The 16,525-nt window shown below is 41.8% G+C and overlaps 1 protein-coding gene across 1 annotated transcript in view; it reads left to right on the top strand.

The window, feature by feature from the left end:
* THBS2 (thrombospondin 2) overlaps nucleotides 1-16,525 on the top strand; it is a 305,556-nt gene that overhangs the window by 155,296 nt on the left and 133,735 nt on the right. Inside the window, exons 13-16 of the mRNA XM_040429332.1 lie at nucleotides 349-567; nucleotides 1,390-1,497; nucleotides 3,740-3,899; nucleotides 5,753-5,871. Coding sequence (XP_040285266.1) covers nucleotides 349-567; nucleotides 1,390-1,497; nucleotides 3,740-3,899; nucleotides 5,753-5,871 — 606 coding nt within the window. The remainder of the gene's footprint in view (nucleotides 1-348; nucleotides 568-1,389; nucleotides 1,498-3,739; nucleotides 3,900-5,752; nucleotides 5,872-16,525) is intronic.

Below are 16,525 nucleotides of genomic sequence, written 5' to 3'. Positions count from 1 at the left end.
ATCAGAGAGGGCTCTAGAAAAGCTTCCATCATGAGGTCAAATAGCCTTGTTTTGAGTAGCTGACACACTGTCATTAATCTCTGAAACTCCATCAGAGAAATGCTAATAAATAACATCTGTCAAAACAATATTAAGTTGTACGTATTTAATATGGAGAGTGACAGGTCTGCAGTGGAATGCATAGGGCAATGGTTGCTGGCAGAGAAGACAGGAATGTGGACAATGAAGTAACCTAATTTAGTTATTGTTTTAGCACCTATGTGGCCAGTGGGGACATTTTTCTTAATTCTAATTTTTATTTTTTAATTCAAATAAAAATTAAAAAATAATAGAATTACATATCTACAGGAATGTGAACCAGTAAATCCATGCAAGGACAAAACTCACAACTGCCATAAGAATGCAGAATGTATTTACATCGGCCACTTTAGCGAACCATCCTTTAAGTGCGAATGTCAAACTGGGTATGCAGGTGATGGCATAATCTGTGGAGAAGATACAGATTTGGACGGATGGCCCAATACTAATCTTATTTGTGCTGCTAATGCTACATATCACTGTATTAAGGTAAGAACAGTAATTGATAATATCAGTGTACTTAGATCAAATTTGGGGAAGTTGTAAATTAGTTACAGACTTTTAAAATAAATACATATAAAATAATTCCACCTAAATGCAAACTTTACACTGAATGTTGATTGTATTTTTATTTAAAGTCTACAAAACTCTACATCTGTTCTTGTGTAGAAAGACTGAAATATCCTCTCATAGCAAAAATGGGCAATAGTTTTCTCAGTTAATTTTGTTTGGAAAGAAATTCATGTGACAAGGACATGAAAAGTAGGTCGGGACAGGCAGATGGTACAGATTAAGAGTGTTATGAACAAAGAAGTAGAGATCTACCAGTTCATAGCATGGCTTGGTCCTTTAGGCTCTTTATTAGATCCGTCTGAATTTAGCTCTAAAGGGGGAGATTTATTATCTGCTTGCACCATTTTTATGGCGTAAAAAAGGAGGTGTGGTGAGGGTGGGGCAGGGGCAGGCACAGCACATTTATCCTCTTTTATTTTTCTTTTATTTTTCTGGTGTAAATAAAGACAGAAATTTATGGCAGCTCCAAGATGCAGTAGATTTCAGTTTAGGCACACGGACTGGCAGAAAATGTGCCTAAGTCATCAGTGGGTCTTTATTGTTAATGGCTGTGCAGTATTAAAGATACCACATGGCCATTACAAAAAAAAAACTTTTTAATTTGTTTAATTAGAGCCTAGTGTGACCCATACGCAGTGCAGCCGTATTGCAAGCGCCACAAGACTGTGCCGTGTGGTCATACCCTGTCTGAAATTTGTTAGGTTGTCTTATTGTTTCAATTTGTCTGCTACTTTGCAGGATAATTGTCCCATGCTGCCTAACTCTGGACAAGAAGACTTTGACAAGGATGGCATTGGTGATGCATGCGATAAAGATGATGATAATGATTCAGTAGATGATGAAAAGGTAAATTCATTTAAACTGTATTCCAGTACATTGCGTTTGAGGGCAGTAGAAAATCATACAAATCCCTTTATATTTATAAATTGATATTTCTTTAAGAAATGTCAAAAGGTGTCATTCTTGTTACTCCCCCATAATAGATAGCCACAGTGTCGCCATGCAAATTACAGTCTCTGTGCTCACTTAACAGTGACGTCCACAGTGCCACCAGCTAGGGCCCACCCAGTTAGTGCTACCATTCATAGCTCCCCTGTTAATGCCATAGTGTCCTTCGTTTATAATGTGCTCCTCTGAATGGAAATGCAGAACAGATGCATGTGTGCAGAAAACAGAATTCCTGTCTCTGTAATAAAAATTTAAAAAAATGTCGCTATTGCTTGACAGGCACATGTTTCTGTACTCTGGGCACACAGACATGTACTGTATGATGTAGCTGCACAGGATGCTTCTAAAAAATAAAGTCACCTAAAATCTTGTAATGGGCTGAGATGGAGTTCAAATACACCAAGTATACACAGCCAATAATAAGCTGAAGGAAAGGATTTCTATGGTGGTATCAATTAATCTTCATTTCCCTTCACCTGGTCACTAATATATGGAATTTTTCTTTCTCAATACTTCATAAAATACTGGAGACTTATTGAAATGATAGTAAAATCATGTTGTCAGGTAAACCATTTGCACCATGAAGATATTTTTAACATGGTTCAGTTATTACACAATCTCTAAGAATAGCCCCTTGGTTATACAACATTTAGGGCTCATGCACACGACAGTATTTTAAGTTCAGTATACTGGCCGTTTTTGTAGTTCAGTATGCGGTACATATACTGAACCATTAATTTCAATGGTTCAGCAAAAAATACTGAAGTGTCTCCGTGTGCATTCCGTTTCAGTATTTCAGTATTTCCGTACCGTAAAAAGATAGAACATGTCCTATTCTTCGGTGCTTGGCTCCATTCAAGTCAATGGGTCCGCAAAAAAAACGGAACACATACGGAAATGCATCCGTATGTCTTCCGTATCCGTTCCATTTTTGCTGAACCATCTATTGAAAATGTTATGCCCAGCCCAATTTTTTCTATGTAATTACTGTATACTGTACATGTCATACGGAAAAACGGAAAGGAAACGGAAACGCAACAGAAACAAAAAACGGAACAACGGATCCGTAAAAAACGGACCGCAAAACACTGAAAAAGCCATACGGTCGTGTGCATGAGCCCTTACTCTGTGCAATGGAAATCTAATCAAATCAGATACCTTGGATATTAAGACTTTTTTCCGGGATATGCTCATTGTTTGCTTTCTCTTAGGTTCACTTAGGTTTTCTCTAAAATTTATCTTTAAGAAAATTCTCTTGACTTCCTGCTGAAAAATAGATTTAGATTTTTGCTTCATTTTGGCTCTTTTATTGAATGCTAAATCTTAGAAACAAACCTGCTGAAGGCATATAAGTGTTCTTGGTTCTTCCTGGAAATCCAGACACATCCTGAGATCCTTCTCCCTTCCGCCTGCCGAGACTTGGGTTTCAACCAGAGGCATTTGGCTCCCAGTACATGTCTACTCATTATAAATCTGTCATGTGAATAGCTTTTGTTTGTCTTCTGCAGTGTATTTCACAATCAGGCGGACATTAATATCCTTATCCACAACTCCACCATAGTTAACAATATATACTGAAGTCGGTTCCATTTGGGAATATTCCAGGGATTAAACACAGATGTTCACAAATAAAAAGAAATCTAAAAATGAAGGGATTATTCCTATTTATATAAAATTCTATATATTATATTCAGACTTTCCCCTATCTTTATATGGTCAAGATTGTGCTTTTCTTTTTTTTTTGCTAAATCAGCTCAGATCTTTATTATTTACTAGTAATGTGATGTTAACTGTTCTGTAATTGTACCAGATACAGAACATAAACTAAAAATGTTGTATAACTGTTCATTACATAAAATAATAGCATTTGTGTGCTGTAATTAGAATACCCATTTAATGGTTTTAAGTAAGACTGTGACATCTGCTTACTTTATATGACCATACATCCCATTTTCCCCATAACTCTACATACCTAGGCATATGTGCACTTTAGAAATATGTGTGATATCCCCTCAAACATAGCTAAATAGATATTACTTTTTTCACTGGGAAGACTGGCACAATACTGACATATGGCAATAACATGTTTGAGCATTAATATCAATTATGTACCTTCTCAGTTATTTTTATTTTGTTTCAGGATAATTGCCCTCTGCTTTTTAACCCTCGTCAGTTTGACTATGACAAGGATGAAGTAGGAGATAGATGTGATAACTGCCCTTATGTGCACAACCCTGCTCAGATAGATACTGATAATAATGGGGAGGGTGACGCTTGTTCTGTGGACATTGATGGAGATGGTATGTTCTTTCTTTTTTCCTTTAAATGTTGTATGCTTAAAAATAGCAATTTATGGAGAAATTCACATTCAGCAGATGTTGTTGCAGAAATTTCAGTGACTGGGGCTTGCAGCAATCCATGTGCTGCTGACTAAAAACACCCATCCAAATGAACTGATTTTCGGTTGCAGAAATTTCTGCAACAAATCTGATCATAAATACCCCTTATGTATTTCAATATGTTTTTTCTATACATCTAGTTCACATCTCCATTAGCTATCTTTCATTAGGTTTCCATTGCTGTGTGAAAGCTCTAAAAATATAATATGCAATATCTTATCCTGCAAACAAAGAAAGCCTGCTTGAAATTGGATAAACCTATTATAAAACTATAGATATATTATTATGTTAATGTCAGCAGAGTCAGACACACCCTGCAATTAGTTTTTATACTTAAAATAATAATTATTCAAAAATGCATTTATTTAAAAAGAATGTATAAGTGGCAAGCTATAAATTGGCTATTTTAAGTTCGGTCTGCTAGCTGTACATTTGTAAGCATGGATTGATTCCAGTGTGTACGCTGCTGCCACGTAATCTGAGCCCTGAGTTGCTGCATAGTAATAGCTAGAAGAGCAAGGCATGCAGGATGGCTCCCGACTTCTCACTTTCCCTTCCATGTTAAATTGACCTTAAAGTACTCATACTTGGTATAAAGCTGATCAAAATAGACCATTTAAACTAAAACAATTGACCCCATAGGCCGTGCCCCTCACGGCAGGGAGCGAGGAAAGTATAATCATTGTGAGGGGACCAGCATATGGGGAAGCATTTTATAGTCTTGGATAACCTCTTTAACAACCAATGATTTTTTTTAGCCAGGTGATAAAAGTCATTGCCTGGAAAGAAGTTAGCCATGTTTGAAATTTTCTTCAGTTAGGCAAAAAAGACTGTTCATGAACGAAAGATCTTTCTTTGAAGGAACATTCCCAGAAAGATTGTTCATTCACCTGGCACCATTGAACATGTACTGCCATTGTAAATGAGTGTAACAGTCAATTTTTATGCTAAACGATTATGCACCAGATGATTTTTCATTCAACAATTGTTCAACCTTCAACTTACTTCTGTCTAATGTGTAGGACCCTAAATGCCTATGCACAAAGCTGTTTTTAAAATTTGTAATACCACATTCAGTGCCAAATACAGTGCCCATGGACTACTGTTGTGCCATACTGTACCTTACTGTGCTATGAAATCCATGTAAATTAGTTTAAATAAAAATTGACACATTCTTCAAAGCATGCCATAGCCATAGACTAGAGATGAGTAAATAAATTTGTCTCGTCAGCAGGACTTCTTCACCTGTGAGGGCCTGCTCCCATAGGGGAAGAATCACCACCTTCTGCAAGATTGACAGGGCCAGCCCTGACAATTTTCTGCCTGTGCCGCTACTGCATTTCTGCATCGGCTAATCGGAGCAGCGGGACAGGCAGGAAATTGTCAGGTCCAACCTAAATGTCCAGCCCTGTCAACTTGCGGCAGGTGGGCAATTCATCTGCAGAGACAGGCCCTCACAAGTGAGGAAAGCCTGCTTATAAGACAAATCGATTAGTTAGAATCAAATCGCTCATCTCTAGTTTAGAGCTATTTTTCTCTAGAAGACACCATATGGTAGCACACAAATTGTCTTCTAGTCCATAATATGTACCACTGTAGAGGGACTGCATGTATGGCAATTTTATTCTACAGGAACAGTAACTAAAATTACTATTAAAAGCAAATTTTGCATGCCATAACAGTAGGCGCAATCCATAGATATTTCTATTTTTAAATATAATGACTAATTAGTAACCTCGTTTGTATCTTTTCAGACATCTTAAATGAGCTGGATAACTGCCCATATGTATACAATACTGACCAAATAGATACAGATAAAGATGGAGTGGGTGACCAATGTGATAACTGTCCTCTGATGCATAACCCTGACCAGGTATGTTATAAGCAATACAGAAGCAGCATCATAGCACAAGAGTTTTTATTCTCTATCATGATGTTAGTGCATATATATTTCTGCAACCAAAACACATGTGCTATAAATGACATAATGGAAATCTCTCAGTTAAACCTCAAATATATAGTCGTTTTCTTTAATACAGATTTAACACTGGAATGTCAATCGACTAAGAACTGTAGCTCCAGGCTGGATAGCTGAAAATTGTGAACGTCAATGACAGTCATTCATACCCAGAGGCTTTTGTTTGGGCAAGACAGTTCAATGTGAAATTCTCTCTGAATGCCTTGCATACAAACTTACTCTTGTGCAAAGCACAAATAACTATTATGCTCTGGAAATCCCCATTTGGTAAAACTACAGTTGGGGGTTCTGTCATTGAATTCTTTTTTTTTTCTGCCCTTTGGTCTGTGATTTTATAAAAGATTTACATGTGTTTAGGGTTCTCTTAAATAGGCCATATCAAGCGCCTATCAAGGATATACAAGTTAATTAATGCTCGTTTAACCACTTGCTGACCGCTTGTTGACTATATATATATAATTAAAAAAAAGGGGGCAGCGCAGCCTCAAAATGTTAATGGGTGCACGGCCAGCTAAGAAAGGCTCTGATATAGAGCCGAAACATCGCCATTGCCACTGAGGTGAATAAAGTGTTTTTTTAATTTTCTTTTTTTGGAGTGCTGCCTTTTTCCTACGTATATATATATATATATATATATATATATATATATATATATACACACACACACAGGTGAAACTCGAAAAATTTGAATGTCGTGCAAAAGTTCATTTATTTCAGTAATGCAAATTAAAAGGAGTTGCATTATTGCAACTTAAAATTTTAATATTGTGAAAAGGTTCCATATTCTAGGCTCAAAGTGTCACACTCTAGTCAGCTAATTAATCCATACCCCCTGAGCAAAAGGGTACCTAGGATTGGGACTTAAGCATACATAAGCTGTAAGCCATAATCATCCAAATTTTAACAAATAAAGGCTTGAAATATCTCGCTTTGCATGTAATGAGTCTATCTTCTATATTAGTTTCACCTTTTAAGTTGCATTATTGAAATAAATGAACTTTGCGCAGTATTCTAATTTTCCGAGTTTCACCTGTGTATGTATATATATATATATATATATATATATATACAAAGAAAAATGGCGGCACTGGCTGCAGGAAAGAGATGCGGGTGCACGTTCCAAGGGGAATAGACTGATGACCCCAATGAATAGGTCCAGAAAAAAGAGCGGCACTCCAATGGATAAAAGCAAGTGAACCCTTTATTCACCCAAGTGGTGCAACGTTTCGGCTCTGGTCACGAGCCTTCCTCAAGCAAAGACACAACTCAAATGGCAGTGATTATATAAGAAAATACAAATCATGTGATCACAACCCAGTGGGTGTGTTTAACAAATTATAACAATGGTATACAGTGAATACACATGGTATCATGTAGTGCGGAAAATATACTGATCATCATTAAAGAAAGACATGATCTTACGTGCTAAATATATGAAATATATATGGATCAAGTGCATAAAGCTTAATCAGACAATGTATCCACATTTATTGTACATGAGTGTAAGAAATAAAGAGGGGGAGGAGCAAGGAAGTGGTATCGCAAACATACCCATCCAGCAAGGAGGCTCATTCAGCGCCGTAGAGTCGGCGTTGTGGATGTCATTCTGCGCAAGCGTGGCACAGCACCAATAGCAAATATTCAGCAAGCGGGAAGCGCTATGCATCATCAGAGTTGGCCAACACACCTACGTCACTTCAGGCGTCATTCCAATAAGACACGATGTATTGTCCCATGCGCATACTCAGTAAAGAGTTAGGCTAAAGGCGCCATCTTTGTGAGTGGAAACCTGCCCATAAACAATCACTCTGCATAACGCATCCAACCAAGAACAGAAAACAGGCATAGGGGGCTTGAAGAGGGCACAAGGAACCCCAATATTAAGGGTGCCTACATGTCCCACCCAGGCAGACAATCCACCGCAGCCACGGGAACCGCAGTACCTGCAGGGGTATCGTCGGGGATTCCAAGCTCCCATCCAGCCCGAGAGGGATCTCCTAAAAAATTGGTACACAGATGCTGCAAAGTGTATATGGTTCAACTCCCAATCTCAAAGAAATTAAAAATATATGAAGAAAAAGGGTTTTATAAAATGTCAGCAAAACTATAATGCCATCACGCGGTGCCTGCCATGCCTGGCAACAACAGAACTGAACAAAACATGAAATGCATGATATAATTGAATGAACCCCTTCCGTGGTATGTTGCGTACACTCCGACCATATGTTCCATACCCCAAAGTGCTGGCTGTAAGTGATCTAAAAAAAGAAAGAGAAAAAAAATTTGAGTAGGAATATGATGAGTTGTATAACTCTCTGAGTATGTACACAATTTAGCGAAACGACATCCAGCAAGACATAGGGGGCAAACCAACCCTCATAGAGTATCCCCAAAATTGTAATCAACGTTTAGACCCTTGGGTTTCAAGCTGTCCAACTTGTGGATCCAGCTGAGTTCTCTGCGCTTGAGTATCCTAGATCTATCACCACCTCGCCGAGGCTGGGGTATGTGATCCAGGATCCAGCACCTCAAATCACCTTCTTTGTGTGTGGCCTCAGTGAAATGTTTCAACACTGGCAAATCCAGCCGTTTTTTACGTATACTAAGGCGGTGATTATTGAGGCGAGTCTTCAATTCAGTTGTTGTCTCGCCCACATAAAGCAAATTACATGGGCAAGACAATACATAGATGACATGGTTAGAGTCACAGGTTAAATGAAATGAAATAATGTAAGACACGCCAGTATTGGGATGTGTAAAATACCTTCCCTTGCGGATGTATCTGCAATTAACGCAGTTCAGGCAGGGAAAACAACCTAAGCCAGACTGAGTCAATTTGGTTTGTTTCAAAGATCCCTTGGGACCAATGTCGGCCTTGACCAACTGGTCACGCAGGTTCCGGGATCGACGATACAATGACAATGGTGGACATGAGAATTCAGGGATGTCTTTGAAGCATGTACCCAATAGACCCCAGTGCTTATTGAGTATCTTATTTATTGAGGGCCTGAGTTCAGTGTATACTGAAACAAACGGAATCCTGGCCTTGTTCTGGACAGTTCCCCGTTTCGTCAGTAACTCAGTCCTATCAAACGTGCGCACCCTGTCCATGTGTTCTTTCAATAATCGTTTGGGATAACCCCTATCCTGAAACTTAGTAGCCATGGAATTCAGGGTCGCATCAAGTTTGCTCTCGTCTGACACAACACGTTTAACGCGGAGAAATTGGGAGAAGGGCAGCGACCGGATCATTCTCAGAGGGTGCGAGCTGTTGTAGCACAAAAACGTGTTGGTATCAGTAGGTTTTGTGTACAGCTCGGTATGCAACACACCCTCATTGAACATCACTCGTGTGTCCAAAAACTGGATCTCAGTTCGAGAATAAATGAGGGTGAACTGTAGGTCAGAATCATGGCTATTTAAAAAGCCATGAAAGTTGGCCAAGTCAGTCTCAGAACCTGTCCATATGAGGAAGATGTCGTCGATGTATCTCCACCACCTCAGCACATGGCTGAAGTGGTGGGATAGATAGACGACATCTTCCTCATAGCACCGCATAAAAATATTTGCATACGTGGGGGCCACGTGAGACCCCATGGCCACACCACGTTCTTGCAAATAAAATACGTCCCTGAAGAGAAAATAATTGTACTGTAACACAATCCTAAGCAGATCAATAATGAAATCAGAGGCATGAGGAGTATAAGCTGATGTCCTCAGCATTTTCTCCACAGCCTTGAGGCCCCTTTCATGTACAATTGATGTGTATAATGAAGTCACATCAAATGATGCAAGTAACACTGAGGACACCAAATAGCCATGATTCTGACCTACAGTTCACCCTCATTTATTCTCGAACTGAGATCCAGTTTTTGGACACACGAGTGATGTTCAATGAGGGTGTGTTGCATACCGAGCTGTACACAAAACCTACTGATACCAACACGTTTTTGTGCTACAACAGCTCGCACCCTCGGAGAATGATCCGGTCGCTGCCCTTCTCCCAATTTCTCCGCGTTAAACGTGTTGTGTCAGACGAGAGCAAACTTGATGCGACCCTGAATTCCATGGCTACTAAGTTTCAGGATAGGGGTTATCCCAAACGATTATTGAAAGAACACATGGACAGGGTGCGCACGTTTGATAGGACTGAGTTACTGACGAAACGGGGAACTGTCCAGAACAAGGCCAGGATTCCGTTCGTTTCAGTATACACTGAACTCAGCCCCTCAATAAATAAGATACTCAATAAGCACTGGGGTCTATTGGGTACATGCTTCAAAGACATCCCTGAATTCTCATGTCCACCATTGTCATCGTATCGTCGATCCCGGAACCTGCGTGACCAGTTGGTCAAGCCCGACATTGGTCCCAAGGGATCTTTGAAACAAACCAAATTGACTCAGTCTGGCTTAGGTTGTTTTCCCTGCCTGAACTGCGTTAATTGCAGATACATCCGCAAGGGAAGGTATTTTACACATCCCAATACTGGCGTGTCTTACAGTATTTCATTTCATTTAACCTGTGACTCTAACCATGTCATCTATGTATTGTTTTGCCCATGTAATTTGCTTTATGTGGGCGAGACAACAACTGAATTGAAGACTCGCCTCAATAATCACCGCCTTAGTATACGTAAAAAACGGCTGGATTTGCCAGTGTTGAAACATTTCACTGAGGCCACACACAAAGAAGGTGATTTGAGGTGCTGGATCCTGGATCACATACCCCAGCCTTGGCGAGGTGGAGATAGATCCAGGATACTCAAGCGCAGAGAACTCAGCTGGATCCACAAGTTGGACAGCTTGAAACCCAAGGGTCTAAACGTTGATTACATTTTTGGGGATACTGTATGAGGGTTGGTTTGCCCCCTATGTCTTGCTGGATGTCGTTTCGCTAAATTGTGTACATACTCAGAGAGTTATACAACTCATCATATTCCTACTCTAATTTTTTTCTATTTCTTTTTTTAGATCACTTACAGCCAGCACTTTGGGGTATGGAACATATGGTCGGAGTGTACGCAACATACCACGGAAGGGGTTCATTCAATTATATCATGCATTTCATGTTTTGTTCAGTTCTGTTGTTGCCAGGCATGGCAGGCATCGCGTGATGGCATTATAGTTTTGCTGACATTTTATAAAACCCTTTTTTTTCATATATTTTTAATTTCTTTGAGATTGGGAGTTGAACCATATACACTTTGCAGCATCTGTGTACCAATTTGAGGAGATCCCTCTCGGGCTGGATGGGAGCTTGGAATCCCCGGCGATACCCCTGCAGGTACTGCGGTTCCCGTGGCTGCGGTGGATTTTCTGCCTGGGTGGGACATGTAGGCACCCTTAATATTGGGGTGCCTTGTGCCCTCTTCAAGCCCCCTATGCTTGTTTTCTGTTCTTGGTTGGATGCGTTATGCAGAGTGATTGTTTATGGGCAGGTTTCCAGTCACAAAGATGGCGCCTTTAGCCTAACTCTTTACTGAGCATGCGCATGGGACAATACATCGTGTCTTATTGGAATGACGCCTGAAGTGACGTAGGTGTGTCGGCCAACTCTGATGACGCATAGCGCTTCCCGCTTGCTGAATATTTGCTATTGGTGCTGTGCCACGCCTGCGCAGAATGACATCCACAACGCCGACTCTACGGCGCTGAATGAGCCTCCTTGCTGGATGGGTATGTTTGCGATACCACTTCCTTGCTCCCCCCCCTCTTTATTTCTTACACTCATGTACAATAAATGTGGATACATTGTCTGATTAAGCTTTATGCACTTGATCCATATATATTTAATATATTTAGCACGTAAGATCATGTCTTTCTTTAATGATGATCAGTATATTTTCCGCACTACATGATACCATGTGTATTCACTGTATACCATTGTTATGATTTGTTAAACACACCCACTGGGTTGTGATCACATGATTTGTATTTTCTTATATAATCACTGCCATTTGAGTTGTGTCTTTGCTTGAGGAAGGCTCGTGACCAGAGCCGAAACGTTGCACCACTTGGGTGAATAAAGGGTTCACTTGCTTTTATCCATTATAGTGCCGCTCTTTTTTCTGGACCTATATATATATATATATATATATATATAAAAACACAAAAAAAGTAGCAGCACACTTCTAAATGCACTAAGACTGGGTGAACAGGTGAATGTGTGAACAGGGTCAAATACATGACGCCCATACTTACTATTAAGCGGGGTAGAAGCTCTTAGCGCATATAATTGATCAAAAATATATCGGGCCCATCTACCAGACGTCAAGGTGGCTTCTAATCAGTTGGGACCTACTCAAACACGGAGTGTCCAGTTCCATTGTAAGGCCTCTTTCACACTGGCGTGTGTACGGACCGTTGCCGTATTGCGGACCGCATTTGCGGATCCGCAATACACGGGTGCCATTCTGTGGGCATTCCGCATCACGGATGCGGACCCATTCACTTGAATGGGTCCGCAAATCCGGAAATGCGGAATGGTGCGGAACGGAACCCTACGAGGCACTACGGAGTGCTTCTGTGGGGTTTCGTCCCGTACTTCCATTCCGCAAAAAGATAGAACATGTCCTATCTTTTTGCGAAATGGCCGGATCGCAGACTCATTCAAGTGAATGGGTCCGCGATCCGCTGCGGCTGCCCTAAGGAATGTGCTTGTGTATTTCGGCCCGCATTTTGCGGGCCGCAATACGGCAACAGGCCGCACATGCTAGTGTGAAAGAGGCCTTACTCTAACTAAAAGCACCAGGGGGTGGGTGGGGAGTGCTAAGTTCCACAGAGGACGCCTTATTCCTCTACTATATATACAGTTGTGGCCAAAAGTTTTGAGAATTAGATAAATATTGGAAGTTGGAAAGGTTGCTGCTTAAGTTTTTATAATAGCAATTTGCATATACTCCAGAATGTTATGAAGAGTGATCAGATGAATTGCATAGTCCTTCTTTGCCATGAAAATTAACTTAATCCCCAAAAAACCTTTCCACTGCATTTCATTGCTGTCATTAACCACCTCCGGACCGCCGAACGCAGCGACGCGTCCTGGAGGTGGTTGATTGATTCCTCCTGGACGCATATACGCGTCCTCTCGCGATAGCCGAGATTTCCTGTGAACGCGCGCGTTCACAGGATCGGAAGGTAAGCGAGTGGATCTCCAGCCTGCCAGCGGCGATCGTTCGCTGGCAGGCTGGAGATGCGATTTTTTTAACCCCTAACAGGTATATTAGACGCTGTTTTGATAACAGCGTCTAATATACCTGCTACCTGGTCCTCTGGTGGTCCCATTTGCTTGGATCGACCACCAGAGGACACAGGTAGCTCAGTAATATGTAGCACCAAACACCACACTACACTACACCCCCCCTGTCACTTATTAACCCCTTATTAACCCCTGATCTCCCCTGATCACCCCATATAGACTCCCTGATCACCCCCCTGTCATTGATCACCCCCCTGTCATTGATCACCCCCCTGTAAGGCTGCATTCAGATGTCCGTATGTTTTTTACGGATCCACGGATACATGGATCGGATCCGCAAAACACATACAGGCGTCTGAATGGAGCCTTACAGGGGGGTGATCACCCCATATAGACTCCCTGATCACCCCCCTGTCATTGATCACCCCCTTGTAAGGCTCCATTCAGACGTCCGTATGATTTTTACGGATCCACTGATACATGGATCGGATCCGTAAAACACATACGGATGTCTGAATGGAGCCTTACAGGGGGGTGATCAATGACGGGTGTGATCACCCCATATAGACTCCCTGATCACCCCCCTGTCATTGATCACCCCCTGTCATTGATCACCCCCCTCTAAGGCTGCATTCAGATGTCCGTATGTTTTTTATGGATCCACGGATACATGGATCGGATCCGCAAAACACATACAGGCGTCTGAATGGAGCCTTACAGGGGGGTGAACACCCCATATAGACTCCCTGATCACCCCCCTGTCATTGATCACCCCCCTGTCATTGATCACCCCCCTGTAAGGCTGCATTCAGATGTCCGTATGATTTTTACGGATCCACGGATACATGGATCGGATCCGCAAAACACATACAGGCGTCTGAATGGAGCCTTACAGGGGGGTGATCACCCCATATAGACTCCCTGATCACCCCCCTGTCATTGATCACCCCCCTGTCATTGATCACCCCCCTGTAAGGCTGCATTCAGATGTCCGTATGATTTTTACTGATCCACTAATACATGGATCGGATCCGCAAAACACATACGGACATCTGAATGGAGCCTTATAGGGGGGTGATCAATGACAGGGGGGTGATCACCCCATATAGACTTCCTGATCACCCCCCTGTCATTGATCACCCCCCTGTCATTGATCACCCCCCTGTCATTGATCACCCCCCTGTAAGGCTGCATTCAGATGTCCGTATGTTTTTTACGGATCCACGGATACATGGATCGGATCCGCAAAACACATACAGGCGTCTGAATGGAGCCTACAGGGGGGTGATCACCCCATATAGACTCCCTGATCACCCCCTTGTCATTGATCACCCCCTTGTAAGGCTCCATTCAGACGTCCGTATGATTTTTACGGATCCACTGATAAATGGATCGGATCCGCAAAACACATACGGACGTCTGAATGGAGCCTTACAGGGGGGTGATCAATGACGGGTGTGATCACCCCATATAGACTCCCTGATCACCCCCCTGTCATTGATCACCCCCTGTCATTGATCACCCCCCTCTAAGGCTGCATTCAGATGTCCGTATGTTTTTTACGGATCCACGGATACATGGATCGGATCCGCAAAACACATACAGGCGTCTGAATGGAGCCTTACAGGGGGGTGATCACCCCATATAGACTCCCTGATCACCCCCCTGTCATTGATCACCCCCCTGTCATTGATCACCCCCCTGTAAGGCTGCATTCAGATGTCCGTATGTTTTTTACGGATCCACGGATACATAGATCGGATCCGCAAAACACATACAGGCTTCTGAATGGAGCCTTACAGGGGGGTGATCACCCCATATAGACTCCCTGATCACCCCCCTGTCATTGATCACCCCCCTGTCATTGATCACCCCCCTGTAAGGCTGCATTCAGATGTCCGTATGATTTTTACTGATCCACTGATACATGGATCGGATCCGCAAAACACATACGGACATCTGAATGGAGCCTTATAGGGGGGTGATCAATGACAGGGGGGTGATCACCCCATATAGACTCCCTGATCACCCCCCTGTCATTGATCACCCCCCCTGTCATTGATCACCCCCCTGTCATTGATCACCCCCCTGTAAGGCTCCATTCAGACATTTTTTTTGTCCCAAGTTAGCGGAAATTATTATTTTTTTTCTTACAAAGTCTCATATTCCACTAACTTGTGTCAAAAAATAAAATCTCACATGAACTCACCATACCCCTCACGGAATCCAAATGCGTAAAAATTTTTAGACATTTATATTCCAGACTTCTTCTCACGCTTTAGGGCCCCTAGAATGCCAGGGCAGTATAAATACCCCACATGTGACCCCATTTCGGAAAGAAGACACCCCAAGGTATTCTGTGAGGGGCATATTGAGTCCATAAAAGATTGAAATTTTTGTCCCAAGTTAGCGGAAAGGGAGACTTTGTGAGAAAAAATAAAATATATCAATTTCCGCTAACTTGTGCCAAAAAAAAAAAATTCAATGAACTCGCCATGCCCCTCATTGAATACCTTGGGGTGTCTTCTTTCCAAAATGGGGTCACATGTGGGGTATTTATACTGCCCTGGCATTCTAGGGGCCCTAAAGCGTAAGAAGAAGTCTGGGATTAAAATGTCTAAAAATGCCCTCATAAAAGGAATGTGGGCCCCTTTGCGCATCTAGGCTGCAAAAAAGTGTCACACATCTGGTATTGCCGTACTCAGGAGAAGTTGGGCAATGTGTTTTGGGGTGTCATTTTACATATACCCATACTGGGTGAGATAAATATGTTGGTCAAATGCCAACTTTGTATAAAAAATGGGAAAAGTTGTCTTTTGCCGAGATATTTCTCTCACCCAGCATGAGTATATGTAAAAAGACACCCCAAAACACATTGCCCAACTTCTCTCGAATACGGCGATACCACATGTGTGACACTTTTTTGCAGCCTAGGTGGGCAAAGGGGCCCACATTCCAAAGAGCACCTTTCGGATTTCACAGGTCATTTACCTACTTACCACATATTAGGGCCCCTAGAATGCCAGGGCAGTATAACTACCCCACAAGTGACCCCATTTTGGAAAGAAGACACCCCAAGGTATTCCGTGAGGGGCATGGCGAGTTCCTAGAATTTTTTATTTTTTGTCACAAGTTAGCGGAAAATGATTATTTTTTATTTTTTTTTCTTACAAAGTCTCATATTCCACTAACTTGTGACAAAAAATAAAAACTTCCATGAACTCAGTATGCCCATCATGAAATACCTTGGGGTGTCTTCTTTTCAAAATGGGGTCACTTGTGGGGTATTTATACTCCCCTGGCATTTTAGGGGCCGAATGCGTGAGAAGTGGTTTGAAATCAAAATCTA

Source organism: Bufo bufo, chromosome 4, assembly GCF_905171765.1.
Source record: "Bufo bufo chromosome 4, aBufBuf1.1, whole genome shotgun sequence".
In the NCBI taxonomy this organism is placed as follows: domain Eukaryota; kingdom Metazoa; phylum Chordata; class Amphibia; order Anura; family Bufonidae; genus Bufo; species Bufo bufo.
Note: the sequence above shows the minus strand (reverse complement) of the source record. Positions and strands in the feature narration are given on the sequence as shown.